This window comes from Phyllopteryx taeniolatus, chromosome 4 (assembly GCF_024500385.1).
Source record: "Phyllopteryx taeniolatus isolate TA_2022b chromosome 4, UOR_Ptae_1.2, whole genome shotgun sequence".
In the NCBI taxonomy this organism is placed as follows: domain Eukaryota; kingdom Metazoa; phylum Chordata; class Actinopteri; order Syngnathiformes; family Syngnathidae; genus Phyllopteryx; species Phyllopteryx taeniolatus.
Window position 1 is genome coordinate 4,860,919 of NC_084505.1, and position 17,256 is coordinate 4,878,174.

Sequence of the window (17,256 nt, forward strand, 5' to 3'; positions counted from 1 at the left end):
AACTTTTATGGACAGAATTTCAAGGCGCAGCCGAGGCGTAGAGTCCGGTTTGGTGGCCTCAGTATTGCATCTCTGCTTTTTGCAGAAGATGTGGTTCTGTTGGCTTCATCAAGCCGTGATCTCCAACTCTCACTGGAGCAGTTCGCAGCTGAGTGTGAAGCGGCTGGGATGAGAATCAGCACCTCCAAATCTGAGACCATGGTCCTCAATCGGAAAAGGGTGGCATGCCCTCTCCAGGTCGGGGAGGAGATCCTGCCCTAAGTGGGGTCTTGTTCACGAGTGAGGGAAGAATGGAACGGGAGATTGACAGGCGGATCGAAGCACCGTCTGCAGTGATGCGGACTTTGTATCGATCCGTTGTGGTAAAGAAGGAGCTAAGCCGAAAGGCGAAGCTCTCGATTTACCGGTCGATCTACGTTGCTACCCTCACCTATGGTCACAAGGTGAAAAATGGTGGAGTGCCCTCTCCGGGTCGGGGATGAGGAGTTCAAGTATTTTGGGGTCTTGTTCACGAGTGAGGGAAGAATGGACAGACAGATAGGTGCAGCATATACAGTGATGCGGACTTTGTATCGGTCCGTTGTGGTGAAGAAGGAGCGAAGCCGGAAGGCAAAGCTCTCAATTTACCGGTTGATCTCCGTTGCTACCCTCACCTATGGTCACAAGCTGTGGGTCGTGACCGAAAGAACAAGATCGAAATGAGTGTCCTCCACAGGGTGTCGGGGCTCTCCCTTAGCGATAGGGTGAGAAGCTCGGTCATCCGGGAGGATCTCAGAGTAGAGCCGCTTCTCCTCCACATCGAGAGGAGCCAGATGAGGTGGCTGGTGTATCTGATTCGGATACCTCTCAGACACCTTCCTGGTGAGGTGTTCCGGGCACGTCCCACCGGGAGGAGATCCCGGGGACGACCCAGGACACGCTGGAGAGACTACGTCCTTCAGCTGGCCTGGGAACGCCTCGGGATCCCCCCGGAAGAGCTGGATGAAGTGGCTGGGAGAGGGAGGTCTGGGAGTCCCTGCTAAAGCTACTGCCCCCGCAACCCGACCTCGGATAAGCGGTAGAAAATGGATGGATGGATGGATGGATGGATTGATAAATTAAATGTATGGTATAAACCCATTTTAGGGTCAGATGATCAAATTATGTTTCATTCTTTCTTCCAACAGCTCTCTGAGATGATGCTGAGTGCCTTGAATCAAAATCTGGTTCAGTTCACCCTGCGGCCTGGGGTCCAGGTCACTGTTTATGCAGCACATCTATCAGCAGGTAACAGCCACCAGTATAAAGCTATTTTGGGGTGCCTTTTACATCAGTAAATGTGAATTTTAAGCAGTTTTAAGTGTGAGCATCCAGAAATTATAAGGGAAGTTGTCTGACCTACACAATGGATATCGATAAGGCCAAGCAAGCTTCAGATATGCCGCCGCTCCAGTGAAGTTAGAAAAAATTTGCAATTTAGGTTTAACCTCTTAGTGGAATCTCAGTTCATGGACAAATCAGTTTCCAACCAAAATTATTGGTCAAATATTGCTTGGGTTCACAGACTATGCTTCTTTTCCTGATCAGTTTTACCATCCATGCGAAATGCTTGATTGACCCTTCTCTCACACAGCGTAAACGTCATTCATTCCGTGTGTCATTAAGCAGGGATATATTTTGCTGTAAATTAGCCTTCAGTATGGCTCCAATGAAAGTTAGGTTATTGCGCAATTAGGAATATTTGGAAAGTGTTGTGGGTGCGACAGCATCAAGTGAGCTCTCCCTGGCAGTGCGTGCCGCCACGTTCATCCATCCATCCATTTTCCTTACGGCTCATCCTCACTAGGGTCGCGGGCGTGCTGAAGCCTATCCCAGCTATCTTTGGGCGAGAGGCAGGGTAAACCCTGAACTGGTCGCCAGCCAATCGCAGGGCACATATAAACAAACAACCATTCGTACTCACATTCACACCCAAGGGTAATTTAGAGTCTTCAATCAGCCTACCGTCACATTGGTTTTATTTAATTGAAGTGTTCAGACAAAACCAAAACCTGCAAGAGTTACATAAATGATGTGACATTGCAGCAGCAGGACGGAGTGTAACTCATCAGAGAATGAAACAAAGAAAAACAGAAACACAAATAGTAATCAAGCGGATTTGATTACGCCATCATAACCCAAGGCATGTTTTAAACTTGGCCTTATTATTTAGACAAAAGAAACAGATCCCAAACAAAATAAACATCAGCATGGTCTTACAGTCATGTAGCAAGTACACATTTAAATGGACATATCCCAGTAAGGCTACCCTCATCAACATAATGCTTACAGTATATCTAATCTTGGCTTGTGTACTACTGCTTATCTTTTCTTCTTATAACGACTTTGCCTCATTTGTTTTAAAAATATGAGTCTTTAACAAGCAATTGTACAATTGGATGGATATTTGAATATCGCGAAAAACATAATTAATTTTTGTAATTTTAATTTTAAAAAAGTAAATACCTCGAACCTCGATAAAACGGACCCGATATAACAGATATCGGATAAAAGGGACCGTTGGGACTTAACAATGTTTCCCAAAAATAATTTCAGGTCTGTCAGTTCCAGAATTAGCCACTGTTGTTTACTGGCGAAGTGGTGCAATGCAGGCAGAGAATGGGAGTGATGTATTTCCGGGTCACGGATATACAACATGACTAGATCCAATTCCAAAAGACTTGCCTACATGGTGGCCATGTTAATTGTGGGGCATTGACGTGGCGGCTATGTCATGATGGTTATATCGATTGGCTATTGTGCATAGAGCACAGCGCAGAGAGAGAGACAGCAATAGAGAGAGGCATGGTGGTAGTGATAACGCTGAGGAATACAAAACACAAATCTCTGGAGTCTGGCACATGCTATTTTTGGTACACAATTTCTTTTTTGTCAAGCCGTTCGCCTTTGGCAACAGATTTGGAACTAGGAAGCACACTAATTCCTCATGGCACACGAAAGCGACTTGCCAATGTTGAGTACTGTTCAGTATGTCAACAATGCCACCATGGCCAAGCACACAGTCGTGGTAAGTTTGTGACACTTTCAAACATTTTCATGTTTTTTTTTTTTTTTAAATAAAACAATGAGGATAAGCGGTACAGAAAATGGATGGATGGATGGATAATTTTGTACTTTGCAGTAATATGGGTGCTTCAATGTAATTGACAGTCGGCTATATCGTATGACCCCCCCCCCCCCTCCTCTATTAGTCTTTTCTAGAGAGGGTCCACTGTATTACATTGATTCACCCCAGAGTAAACTGTTTTGATGATTATAGTCTACGACCAACGAAAATCCCAAACTCATTTACTCAAGAAATTAGAGATTATTATATTAGAAACAATTTGAATTATTTTTAAAATAGAAATTAGATAGGATTTGGCCTTCTGAAAAGTTTTTCACGTGTTTAATGAAGTTTCTGTAATTTACTGAGCTGCACTAGTGGATGCCTTCCACTCTCTATGTACTGTAAATAAACTCCCATGGCCACTGTTTGACAAAATGCAATATTAAAATCATTTTAATTCCATAATTTACATCTCACAAGGCATGATTTAGTTGGGTGGAAATAATGTTGCTGTTTTTGCAATAACATTTACGATGTTTACCTTTGTCTTTTTCTCTGCAGCACCCCTAGTGGACAGCAGCGAGAACCACAGTACATCTGCTATGCTGATGCTGCTATCAGTTGTGGTTGTGGGTTTAGCTGTATTTATCATCTATAAATTCAAGAGGTAAAACATTCATGAAATGTCATGTGTATGAGTACTCCACAGGGGAAGTGAAAGGTGGCGTTGCTTGTTAGTGAGGAAGCCGACAGCTTTGTAAACAAAAGCATCTTGTGAGGTTTTATTTAGTGTTAATAGCTGCTCACAAAAGCCTGCTTGAGCAAAATTCCCAAGAAAGGAATCATCTTTTCATGTCACACATATTCTAAAATACTGTGGAAGTCTATTGTTTGATCATTCTTTTCAAACGAAATGTCAGTCAGTCGTCATCGTTTATCAATAGTAAGTCCTTTGAATGTAGGCATTTGACCTTTCTCAAATGTTAAATACGTCTTCTCACCAAGGTGTTGTTGCAGAGTAATAGGGCAGGGGGTATCATGAAGATTCAGACAATCAAAAGAAAAGAGCAAAACCTTATCACCTATACTAGTAATTACTGACATGTCATGTCACATTGAGAGATTACACGTTACAATAAGTGTGTCACTGGTATGTTTTTAGGAGACCAGTAAAAGTGAGATTAATACACTTGCCGTGGCCGCACTCTTGTTTCAGTTAGGCTACACCCTTTATCCATTTGCCTCAATGTAAATATTTTCTCAAGGAAGATCCCAGGCCTCAACGTCTATGCGCAGATGCAGAACGAAAAGGAACAAGAAATGATGAGTCCAGCTAATCCAACAGAGTCCACGCCCAGCCCACAGCGGGACGTGGTTCATTCTTTGGAGACTTTGGACACAGCGTTTAACTCACGGCTCATCGGTAAACATGCTGTTTATGGCGTTCCATTTTTGTTCTCATTTGTCACACCTCTGTGATTGTGTACTTGTTACATTGTTACGTCATGAAACTCATCCTGTACTTTTTTTTGTTTTGTTTTTTAGAATTTAAACGGTCCAGCCCAGGAGTGCATGGAAACTAAAAAGCTAAATAAGTATGATGAGCAATACATCTGTGAACAAAAAAAGGACAGTCAGATCAGATTGATCTAATGTTCTCCACTGACATAGTGTGTTTCGCCAACTAACTGATCTGTTTTGTAAATATGCCAACGAACCGATCTGTTTTGTAAAAATTCATTTAATTTAATAACTAATATAATAATATAACGTATTAGGCAAGAAACATCAGAATGGTATTTTCCACAAAGAATTGTGTTGCGCTTTCGAAATAATACAGAAATGTATTTACCATTAGCTTTATTTTTAATGAAAACCAGAATCTTTCACAATTCACCATTACATATATTGCCCCTAGTCCTGGTAAGTGTCAGGGTGGGTGTGATAATAAACCTTGCTTGGCTGTATGTAGAGACAAGAAGACAGAAAAAGTTAGCTTAGTTTATTCCCTTTGCCCGGAAACCAACACAGTGATTAACAGGTGGTCTGAGGTGATTAACAAAATCCAGTGGGTACGGAAAGTATTCAGACCCCCTTAAATTTTTCTTGTTATATTGCAGGCAGCACGGTAGACTGCCTCACAGTTCTGAGGACCGGGGTTCAATCCCCGGCCCCGCCTGTGTGGAATTTGCATGTTCTCCCTGTGCCTGTGTGGGTTTTCTCCGGGCACTCCGGTTTCCTCCCACATCCCAAAAACATGCATTAATTGGAGACTCTAAATTGCCCGTAGGTGTGAATGTGAGTGTGAATGGTTGTTTGTTTGTATGTGCCCTGGGATTGGCTGGCAACCAGTTCAGGGTGTACCCCGCCTCCTGCCCGATGATAGCTGGGATAGGCTCCAGCACGCACCCTAGAGAGGAGAAGCGGCTTAGAAAATGGATGGATGGATGTTATATTGCATCCAAGTTAATTTTTTTCCTCATTAAGGTACACACAGCACCCCATATTGAGAGAATAAAATGTAATTGGTGAAATTTTTGTAGATTTATTAAAAAAGAAAAACTGAAATATCACACAGCCTTAAGTATTCAGACCCTTTGCTGTGACACTTATATTTAACTTGAATACTGTCCATTTCTTCTGATCATCCTTGAAATGGTTCTACACCTTCATTGGAGTCAAGTTGTGTTTGATTATACTGATTGGACTTGATTAGGAAAGCCACACACCTGTCTATATCAGACCTTACAGCGCAGTGCATGTCAGAGCAAATGAGAATCATAAGGTCAAAGGAACTGCCTGAGGAGCTCAGAGACAGAATTGTGGCAAGGCACAGATCTGGCCAAGGTTACAAAAACATTTCTGCTGCAACTAAGGGTCCTAAGAGCACAGTGGCCTCCAAAATGGAAGACGTTTGGGATGACCAGAACCCTGCCAAGAGCGGGCCATCCGGCCAAACTGAGCAATCGGGGGAGAAGGGCCTTGGTGAGAGAGGTAAAGAAGAACCCAAAGATCACTGTGGCTGAACTCCAGAGATGCACTCGGGAGATGGGAGAAAGTTCTAGAAAGTCAACCATCACTGCAGCCCTCCACCAGTCGTGGCTGAAGGACTCCAAGATGGTGAGAAATAAGATTCTCTGGTCTGATGAGACCAAGATAGAACTTTTTGGCCTTAATTCTAAGTGGTATGTGTGGAGAAAACCAGGCACTGCTCATCACCTGTCCAATACAGTCCCAACAGTGAAGCATGGTGGTGGTAGCATCATGCTGTGGGTGTGTGTTTCAGCTGCAGGGACAGGGAGACTGGTTGCAATCGAAGAAAGGATGAATGGGTACAGGGATATCCTGGACGAAAACCTTCTCCAGAGTGCTCAGAACCTCAGACTGGGCCGAAGTTTCACCTTCCAACAAGACAATGACCCGAAGCACAAAGCTAAAATAACGAAGGAGTGGCTTCAGAACAAGTCCGTGACTGTTCTTGAATGGCCCAGCCACATCACTGACTTAAACCCAGTTGAGCATCTCTGAAGATTCCAGAGAATGGCTGTCCACCAACGTTCACCATCCAACCTGACAGAACTGGAGAGGATCTGCATGGAGGAATGGCAGAGGATCCCCAAATCCAGGTGTGAAAAACTTGTTGCATCATTCCCAAAAAGACTCATGGCTGTATTAGCTCAAAAGGTTGCTTCTAGTAAATACTGAGCAAAGGGTCTGAATACTTATGGCTGTGTGATATTTCAGTTTTTCTTTTTTAATAAATCTGCAAAAATTTCAACAATTCCGTTTTTTTTCTGTCAATATGGGGTGCTGTGTGTACATTAATGAGGGGGGAAACAAACTTAAATGATTTCAGCAAATGGCTGCAATATAACAAATAGTGAAAAATGTAAGGGGGTCTGAATACTTTCCGTACCCACTGTACATCCATACATTGGTTACAGAACCCTTGCTATGGATCAAAATACAATATATTCATCCATCCATCCATTTTCTGAGCCGCTTCTCCTCACTAGGGTCGTGGGCATGCTGGAGCCTATCCCAGCTGTCATCGGGCAGGAGGTGGGGTACACCCTGAACTGGTTGCCAGCCAATCGCAGGGCACATACAAACAAACAAACAACCATTCGCACTCACATTCACACCTACGGGCAATTTAGAGTCTCCAATTAATGCATGTTTTTGGGATGTGGGAGGAAACCGGAGTGCCCGTAGAAAACCCATGCAGGCACGGGGAGAACATGCAAACTCCACACAGGCGGGGCCGGTGATTGAACCTGGGTCCTCAGAACTGTGAGGCTGACGCTCTAACCAGTCGCCCACCGTGCCGCCACAAAATATTCAGCAATAAGTAAATGACAATCAATATGCTTGCCACTCAAAACAGTGCTTTGAAATACTCACTACTCACTAATGCATGAGTTGAAAGAACAACAGGTCTCAGAAATATGTTGGTCAAGTTTATGGAATTACAGCATCAGAGTTTAGGCAAAACAGTTTTGGGAAAACATCTGTCAAGTCTATAGAATTATACCGTCGACATTAGACAACATTGCCTCAGATAAAATGGTGTCGGACGAAATTTCGGATGAAAGACTTCGAACACAGGATCCTGGGACAAAGCTGATTTATTACGATTTGCCGTTTCATAAGAATAAAACAGTTTCATCTGTAACAGCCTTTTGAGACCCTGAAGACACCGTACATCAAAAAAACAGTAAAAAAAAAAAAAAAAAGAATTATACACAGGAAATAAAACAAAAATACAGGGCAGTGCAAATAGAGTGAGTAGGCAATCTTGAACATGTGGCTTTTGAGATTGGATTTAAAAGTGGTTAAAGAGACTGAGTTGTGGAGGTCTGGTGGCAAAGAGTTCCAGAGCTGTGGAGTAGCTGAAGGTACTGCTCCCCATGGAGCTGAGACGGGGAGGTGGGACAGTCAGGCGGATGGAGGAGTAGGATTTGAGGGTACAGACTGGAGTGGCGATGTGGAGGTGGTCGGACAAGGATGGAGGAGAAAGGTTGTGAATGGCCTTGAAGAGGTAAAGGAGGAATTTCAACTGAATTCTAAATTTGATCAGGAAACAGTTAAGTTGCTGTCAGACGGTGGTGATGTTATAGAAAGAGGAGACTTTGGTGATCAGAATCAGAAACTTCTTTATTTGCCAAGTATGTCAAAAGCACACAAGGAATTTTTCTACGGTAGTTGGAGCCGCTCTACTATTACTACAATAGACACCCAATTTGACAAAGATACAAAGACTTTTGAGACATAAAAACACTTAGCCCTCTCGCAATTTAATGGCAAAAAGGAATAAGCTTCTGGAATGTCTGCTTGTTTTAGTTTGCATTGATCGATAGCGCCTACCTGAGGGAAGGAGCTGGAAGACGTAGTGACCAGAATGCGGAGGGTCCAAGAGGATTCTCAGGAACTTGAAGGTCTCGATGGTTGACACAGGACAGTTGGACAGCGTCAGAGGCAGCTGTGGTGAAGGACGCGTCCTGAAGTCCACGATCATCTCTACAGTCTTGTGCGTGTTCAGCTCCAGGTTGTGTCGGCCGCACCAAAGCTCCAGCCCTTCCACTTCCTTTCGATAAGCAGACTCGTCACCGTCTTTGATGAGGCTGATAACTATGGTGTCGTCTGCAAACTTTAGGAGTCTGACAGCTGGTTCGTCTAAAAAAGTTTAATCTGATGCCGTTTTGTCTGAGGCTATGTTGTCTGATGGTAAATGGTATACATGTATCCATCCATCCATCCATTTTCTGAGCCGCTTCTCCTCACTAGGGTCGCGGGCGTGCTGGAGCCTATCCCAGCTGTCATCGGGCAGGAGGCGGGGTACACCCTGAACTGGTTGCCAGCCAATCGCAGGGCACATAGGAACAAACAACCATTCGCACTCACATTCATGCCTACGGGCAATTTAGAGTCTCCAATTCATGCATGTTTTTGGGATGTGGGAGGAAACCGGAGTACCCGGAGAAAACCCACGCAGGCACGGGGAGAACATGCAAACTCCACACAGGCGGGGCCGGGGATTGAACCCGGGTCCTCAGAACTGTGAGGCTGACGCTCTAACCAGTCGGCCACCGTGCCGCCGGTATACATGTATAATGTGTAATTCCAAAGACTTGACTTGCTTTCCCAACGCTATTTTTCCGAAGGTCCAATGGTGTATTTCGATAAACATGTACCGGTAATTCCATAAACTCGCCAGACGTTCCTGAGACCTGTTGCTTATTCATTCCACAGCTCATCTGACACATGACTGACAGCTGATGTCCTAAAATGTACACCGCACTTGTCTAGAAGTCATCAAATTGGATTTCGCTCGTAGACTGGATGTGAAGACGCGTACATCTGCTCTGGAGGGAATATGCGAATCTACAGTACTATTACACCAGATAAAGTTGCTAGATTTGTGACTACTAGTCACTCGAGGGGACTCTCAGAATCTACCGTACAATTACACCTACGGGAACTTTAGAGTCTTCAATCAACCTACCACGCATGTTTTTGGGATGTGGGAGGAAACCGGACGGCCCGGAAAAAACCCACCTAGGCACGGGGAGAACATGCAAACTCCACACAGGCGGGGCTGGGATTTGAACCCCGGTCCCCAGAACTGTGAGGTAGATGTGCTGACCAGTCGTCCACCGTGTCAGTGAAAAGAAGACAACAAAAGACAAAGCACCAACTGTAAACAAGATGAGAAAAGTAAATCCTTATATACAGTATCTACAACAATGACACATTAGATATGAGTGTTGTATGGGGCAGTAGTGCTACACCCTGTGAGGGAAGGACAGGACAAGATAGGACAAGGGTCTTGAACTCGGCTGTACAACTGAAGTGTGGTGGAAGTGGCTATGTAAATTATTAACGTCTATTTGACCAGAGTGTGAGAGAGGGGGGCTTCCCAAGCAATTCACATATTCATGAGTTATTTGTCACAAGAAGTGAAAGCCCCCACAGGCAGTGAAAAAGTCCCAGGGGTGTGTGCTTGTGGACAGCTGCAAGGGAATTCACACCATTTCGCATGCACCATGACTGACAGAAGTGTCCTGTAATTGCGGCGCCTGCACCGCAGAGGCTGAGAACCCCACCCAATCAATCGAGAGGCGGGATCGGGCCCAGAGTCCACCCGAGAACAGGCCAGCGGACGGGACTCATCCTACACTGAGGGAGCCAGGGCGGTCTGCCGGCCCCACCGAGGAGGTCGCAGGGACCCAATGTGCCCCCCCAGACAACCCCCAACCACGCCCACAACACCGCCCCATGCGCCCCGCCAACACACCCGTCTCACCCCCAGGAGAGTAAGACGCCCTTCCCTAACCCGCAGGGCCCGCGATGCAGCCAGTCCCGACCCAGCCCAAGGGTGGAACGGAGTCCCTTGTTTGTTGGAAAGGAGTGCGGATAGGGGCGCCTGACAAGGGAACGATAAAGGGTGGAACCCAGTGAGCAGCCACGGCGCATGAGAGCAGAGCCCCAATGCCTTGCAGCCATCCTACCCGGTGGCCAGTGAGCCGGGGGGGGGGGGGCTGCCAGGCACTGCTGGCTAACAGCAACATCCTACCCACCCAAGACCCACCGCCCTCCAGAGATGGGTGTATGTGGTGCAATAAAAGAAATGTGTGATGCACTAAAATCCTGGCCAGGGCGGAGGGGCAGGGCGGCTGGACCGGGAAACAGCACTGACATAATGAAACCCGGTTTGACACCCGCACTCTCCCGACACCACACCAGTCCCCCAAAAAACCCTGGATATGTGTGTGTGTGCCCAGATGTGACTCATGAAAAAATATTTACAGTGAGTGTGTGCTACGTGAGTGATTAAGAGGCATGGCTCCTGCATGTTGGGCCCATCAGGCAGGACAAAGAGGGCCACCCTACCCAGCCCCGCAGCACCGACCCCGGATTCCCCCCACATTCCAGCCAGCACCCACGACCCACTCCCGAGTGTGGGAGGTGGACCACCCGCCCCCGCCCCACCCCACGAGAAGCGACCGTAGTGGGATGCAAGGAACGGTGGGAAGAGAAGGAAGCAGGCCCGAGGAGCGACAGGGGGGCCCGACCACCCCCCACCAGTAGCCAGGGCGGGGGACCAAAGCGGGTGCCAGCTGGCACCACCCCATCACCCACGAAACATGGGCGAGTCTACCATCACACCATCAGTGCTCTCCGGGAGGTCAAGCCAGTGGACCAGCCAGTTATTTTTTGATCAATCCTAATCCACAAATCTTCTGTATCCGAAATGAACAGCTGGGCAAGTTCTCAATCAAACACGCCAGGTTCGAGTCAGTCTCGTTGCCGTGCAAAAGCTCGAACAACAGTGCAAGCAGACACGTTAGCCCCAGCATCCACAATCCATTCAATTGTGAAGTAACTCGCCCGGCGCTGCCTCCTAGTCTTCGTAAAGCTGTGTTCGCCATCTGTCATTCATGGCTCCCACGCTTCTCACTTCACTTTGAACGGCCTGTTTACACGGATGTCCAGCGGTTCGTCAAGCCTCCCGGAATGATGGCAAACCCCGAGTTATTGCACACAGTCGAATGGTGACTCGAGCCGCTTCTCCCGGCTGTTCTTTGCTCATTAATCCATTGCTCGAGTTGGTCTTCCAATTGATTGTTTGTTGTTGGTGTTTTGACAGTTTTGGTGAATTTTTTTGGTATTGTGTTGACAAATGTTATTGAGGGAGGGTGATAAAGATGCTATATTTAAGTACAGCAAAGCCAGGGTACATAGAAGAGTAGCAAACAAACACTGAACATAGAAAGCAAACATTAGTTACAAGGGGATAATATGGTGTGTGGTGGTTGTTTGTCGTGCATAAGGAGGTTTGAGCGACTTGTTTGTTTAGTGTGTGTGGACCATTGAAAGCCCCGGAACAACCTGGTGAGATCTTACGATATTCCAGCCACCGGAGCCTTTAAGCAGATATAGCTTTGTGGCTCAAACGTAGGAATGTGTAGGTATAATATAGATGTGTGGTATTTGATTGACAGTTGAGCAGGGCATGGTTTCAGTGCATTCTGCTGTCTTTTCAATCTGATTCATGATAGATTCTCATTGATTCTCATGTTCTCATTGTGAGGGAATGAAATACTACAACTGATATCTATCATTGTTGTCATTATCATTATATACTGTATAATTGTATGATATGAGGCGGCACGGTGGCCGACTGGTTAGAGCGTCAGCCTCACAGTTCTGAGGTGCGGGGTTCAATCCCCGTCCCCGCCTGTGTGGAGTTTGCATGTTCTCCCCGTGCCTGTGTGGGTTTTCTCCGGGCACTCCGGTTTCCTCCCACATCCCAAAAACATGCATTAATTGGAGACTCTAAATTGCCCGTAGGCATGACTGTGAGTGCGAATGGTTGTTAGTTTCTATGTGCCCTGCGATTGGCTGGCAACCAGTTCAGGGTGTACCCCGCCTCCTGCCCGATGACAGCTGGGATAGGCTCCAGCACGCCCGCGACCCTAGTGAGGAGAAGCGGCTCAGAAAATGGATGGATGGATGTATGATATGATAATACAGATGCTGTTTCAAAATCAGAATCATCTCTATTTGCCAAGGATGTCAAAAACATGCAAGGAATTTGTCTCCGGTAGTTGGAGGCACTCTAGTACAACAACAGACAGTCAATTGACAGAGAATACTTTTGAGACATAAAGACATTGAAAAAACAGTCACTGAGCAATAAAAGGTTGCTAGTAATCTGGTAATGATGGTACAAATTATTTTAATTATTTATATTTCTTTTTTTTTATAATTGTGCAAAAAGTCCTCTAGCAATTCGAGCAGTTTGAATGACGAATAGAGCAATAATCCGGTGCAATGACCATTGTGCAAAAGGTGCCGAGACTTCAAGAAATGTATGCAGTTTAAACTGACTAGTAGTGCGATAATCTGGGACAATGTCGATTGTGCAAATGTAGATACTACTCAGTCGATTATGCAATTGGTGCAGATGCTACTCAGGCACATGAGTGACCAGTATTGGTCAACAACAGATATACAAATAGTGCAGCGTGGCGAGACTACTACAGTGAGTGCACGAGTAAAATATAATTGGCCCGACAGAAATGTGACAACAAACTCAAGACAAAAAATTGGCAGCATGTTGCCTTGAAATTGTAACTTAACTGTTTAAGAAGTTAATGTCAAGAGGGAAGAAACTGTTGGAACGTGTGCTACTTTTAGTTTGCATTGTTCGGTAGCGCCTACCTGAGGGAAACAGCTGGAAGAGCTGGTGACCAGCATGTGGCGGGTCCAAGAGGATTTTGCATGCTCTTGTCTTAGTTCTGGCAGCGTGCAAGTCCTCAAGGATTGGTAGGGGGGTACTGACAATCTTTCCAGCAGTTTTGATTGACCGTTGTAGTCGGAGTTTGTCCTTTTTTGTAGCAGCACCTAACCACATTGTGATGGAAGAGCACAGGACTGATTCGATGACCGCTGTGTAGAACTGCCTCAACAGCTCCTGTGGCAGGGCGCGCTTCCTCAGAAGCCGCAGGAAGTACATCCTCTGCTGGGCCTTTTTGAGGATGGAGTTAATGTTGAACTCCCACTTCAGGTCCTGAGATACTGTAATTCCCAGACTGCCTCTTGAGCATACCACACTGAGTGAACCCAGCCATCCAGAACAGGTGACCCAGCTAGCAAAGATTGGCCCGATCCAAGCAAACTGTGACTCATAGAGGTGGATCACTTGGCTCGCGCGTTGACGAAGAACGAAGCTAGCTCCAAGAACCTACGTGAACTGCACGACACATTGTAGCTCGGGCGTTGCTTCAACTGCCAGTGGAACCAGCGCGTCTCTGTATGCATTCCGCAGTGACTGGGCTTTGGTGGTCGCTCCCCGCGAGGTGTAAGCATATTACTAAGCAAAAGAAAATCAACAACAGGGTTCCCTCAGTAGCATTGAGGTCATCACTCATTTGCAGTGTAAGAGGAAGTGTAAGTGCACTCGTCAGGCAAACAAACATTCATCCATCCAGCCATCCATTTTCTTCCACTTAACCGAGGTCGGGTCGTGGGGCATTAACTTTAATAGGGAAGCCCAGATTTCCTTCTCCCCAACCACTACAACCAGCTCTTCCAGAGGGATCCTGAGGCGTTCCCAAGCCAGCCGGGAGACATAGTCTCTAGTTTCCTGGGTCGTCCCCAGGGTCTACTCCTGGTGGGACGTCCCTGGAACACCTCACCAGGGAGGCGTCCAGGAGGCATCCTAATCAGATGCCCGAGCCACCCCATCTGACTCTTCTCAATGCGGAGGAGTAGCGGCTCTACTCTGAACCCCTCCCGGATGACCGAGCTTCTCACCCTCTCTCTAAAGGAGAGCTTGGACACCCTGCAGAGGAAACTCATTTCGCCTGCTTGTATCCGGGATCTTGTTCTTTCAGTCACGACCCACAGCTCGTGACCATAGGTGAGAGTAGAGCTTCGTCTTTTGGCTTCGTCTTTTGGCTTAGCTCCTTCTTCACCACAATGGACCGATACAAAGTCTGCATCACTGCAGACGCTGCACTGATCCACCTGTCGATCTCCCGTTCTATTCTTCCCTCACTCGTGAACAAGACCCCAAGATACTTGAAGAGTTGGAAGAGAGTCCAACCCCTCTCGAGAGGACTGGTACCAGAGCCCAACCTGTGTGTGGAGGCGAGCCCGACCATATCTAGTTGGAACTTCTCGACCTCGCACACCAGCTCAGACTCCTTCCCTGCCAGAGAGGTGACATTCCACGTCCCTAGAGCCAGCTTCTGTAGCTGGGGATCGGCCACCGCCCAGCTCACATAGCACCCCTCCCACAGGAAGTGAACCCATGGGAAGAGCAAACAAACATTTCCTTGTTATTGTTTGTTTAAACCGGTTCTCAAAAAGAACTGGTTTTCAATTCCCATCCCTATTCAGCTGACATGCCCACAGCGTTTAAGAGCCAAGCGAACAATTTTGAAGTCTTCTTTTATATAATACTTGGCCATTTTTTTTTCTTCCCATTTGTCAGGGTTATTAAGAACACTGTTCTCTGTGGTGTGTCAAATTTAGAAGACATTTATTGTCACTTCACAGGGACTTTAACAATTTACATTTATAGGTAGTACTTAGATGGAGGATTACATTTTCCTGCCAAAATCCCTGCTCTTGCATTCAACAATTCTGCAGTCTCAAATAATTTCCATTGAAAACAGTAGGTTGGTATTTACAAGATGCAATATTAGTGATTTTGATGCATATGGCAATACAATTTTACCTTTATGCCACTCTGTCTTTGGAAAACTGAAGCTGACAGCTAATCATATGTCCTCTCTTTTTTATTATTCATATTAGCACTGAAAGTGCAATAACTAGTCTCTATTTAACTAAATTAAAGACAATATAGCTTTATTAAGCACACACTATAAACGCAATATAAGTTGCTGATTGATCTCCATCCATTCAGAGATTACTATCACAGAACCTTATATATTCTAAAAAATAAAAAAAATAACACACAATAACACAGGTGCCTGAGGTCACAGGTCAAATCTATTTTACATTGTCCTATTATTTTTTTTAGACTGAAGAAATATCAGACAGATTTCAGAGCGTTTTGGCATTTGATGGTATCTTTACACTGTCGTCAGTACCAAAAGTGCCAGGAAATTTAAAAAAATAATAAAAATGCTTGCCGTTCTTGGTGAGCTGCATTATAAAATGTTCCCATTGTTCAATTCATCTATTTTCGGAGACCATGTTAAACATTTTAAACTAACTATAAGACTTGTTCACATGAAAGAATCTACTTTTTATTAAAGGGATTGGGTTTTTAGTTCTCTTCTCTCATTGCTGCCAAGAGGACATAAAATTGTGTGTGCCAACTTGCACCTGATCTAAATCATAATGTGTAACATTTTGCATTACAAACGAACATTTCATTCATTTTCGTATTGTTTTGTTTCCCCTAGGATGTAGGAAACCTCATGTTCATGTGAAAGTCTCTACAGAACTTCCCACATGCGTCCTCTAAACTGTGGACTGGAACACCACTCCTGCTGCATCATATATTTGTTTTCAATAATTTGGGACTCTGTGTTTTTTTTAGCTTTATACCTGTGCATGTTGGACCTTACTGACACATAGTGTGCTCTATTACAAACCAGAGAAAAACTGTGTAAGTGTTGATTTTTCTTTAAACACATTCAATCAATAGTATTTTTTATTACATCATAATTTATACAAGCCACGCCAACAATTCAATTGCATCATGATCAAGAAAGGTGACAAATGTCATAAAAAGTAAGTTTTTGGTTTTGCCTACCAGAGAAGACTGTTTATATGCTATGTGAAGCTAATAGTTAAACTGTATTATTTATTCATATATGAATATAAATCTGTTATTGGAGTAAATGACATCTAATTTGTATATCATGAATGTCAATCTATGTTAATAATATACAGTATGTATTTCAATAAGTGTTATATAAAACAAAAATGTTGGTAATGATTATGAATCGGATACAGTACTTTATTTCCACTGCTGCATTGTTTTTGGAAAACATGGCACAATACACATTTTCTATTTGTATGTTTTTCTTTATGAACAATAGGACAGTGTGTGGTTTTCATTTGAACCTTGTTGTTACACCCATGCTTCTCTTCCTGATTGAGACTATTTGGTCGCGAGAAGGAGAGATGGGGAAAGAAGAGGATTTGAGAAAGATGGAAGTGTATTTTCAGACGTCTCCTATTTCCACCTTGTGTGTGGAATCTGACAGACAAAAAAAACATCTTTTAATATGTAATAGTACAAATACTTAGTTCGAATCTTCACAAATCTGTACTTCATTATTTATATTTCTGGCAAGTGCCACTTTTACTTTTCCAAAATAAAATGTAGACTTTTACTCTGACACATTTCCCTTAAACATCTTCATTACTACAAAATAAAATCTTAAGATTTTTTTTTGTTGATGTAATGACTAAATTGCAGAGGACAAAGTGGAACAATGGTGTATCCCACCTCTCCCCCCAAGTCATCTGGGATAGGCTCAACTCATCTGAGACCCTGAGTAGGATGGATTACTTGAAAATCTGAAGAAATAAAACTCGAACATATTACCAGAGCAGATTGTGTTTAACTTGGTGGTTTTGATTGTAGAAGCACTAAATCTTATTGGATGAAAAGGTGC

General features: G+C 44.7%; 1 protein-coding gene across 6 annotated transcripts in view; it reads left to right on the forward strand.

Moving 5' to 3' along the window:
• Window positions 1-17,027, forward strand: part of LOC133477412 (VPS10 domain-containing receptor SorCS1) — a 271,543-nt gene extending 254,516 nt beyond the window's left edge. For 2 of the 6 annotated variants that reach the window (XM_061772126.1, XM_061772128.1), the window contains 4 exons: window positions 1,167-1,266; window positions 3,650-3,755; window positions 4,354-4,511; window positions 16,033-17,027. In XM_061772126.1, coding sequence (XP_061628110.1) covers window positions 1,167-1,266; window positions 3,650-3,755; window positions 4,354-4,511; window positions 16,033-16,094 — 426 coding nt within the window. In that variant the 3' untranslated portion in view covers window positions 16,095-17,027. Of the gene's footprint in view, window positions 1-1,166; window positions 1,267-3,649; window positions 3,756-4,353; window positions 4,512-4,633; window positions 4,684-16,032 lie in introns of those variants that run through there. The other 4 variants (XM_061772127.1, XR_009788348.1, XR_009788350.1 and 1 more) reach the window with 4 other exon arrangements.
• The last annotated feature ends 229 nt before the right edge of the window (window positions 17,028-17,256 follow it).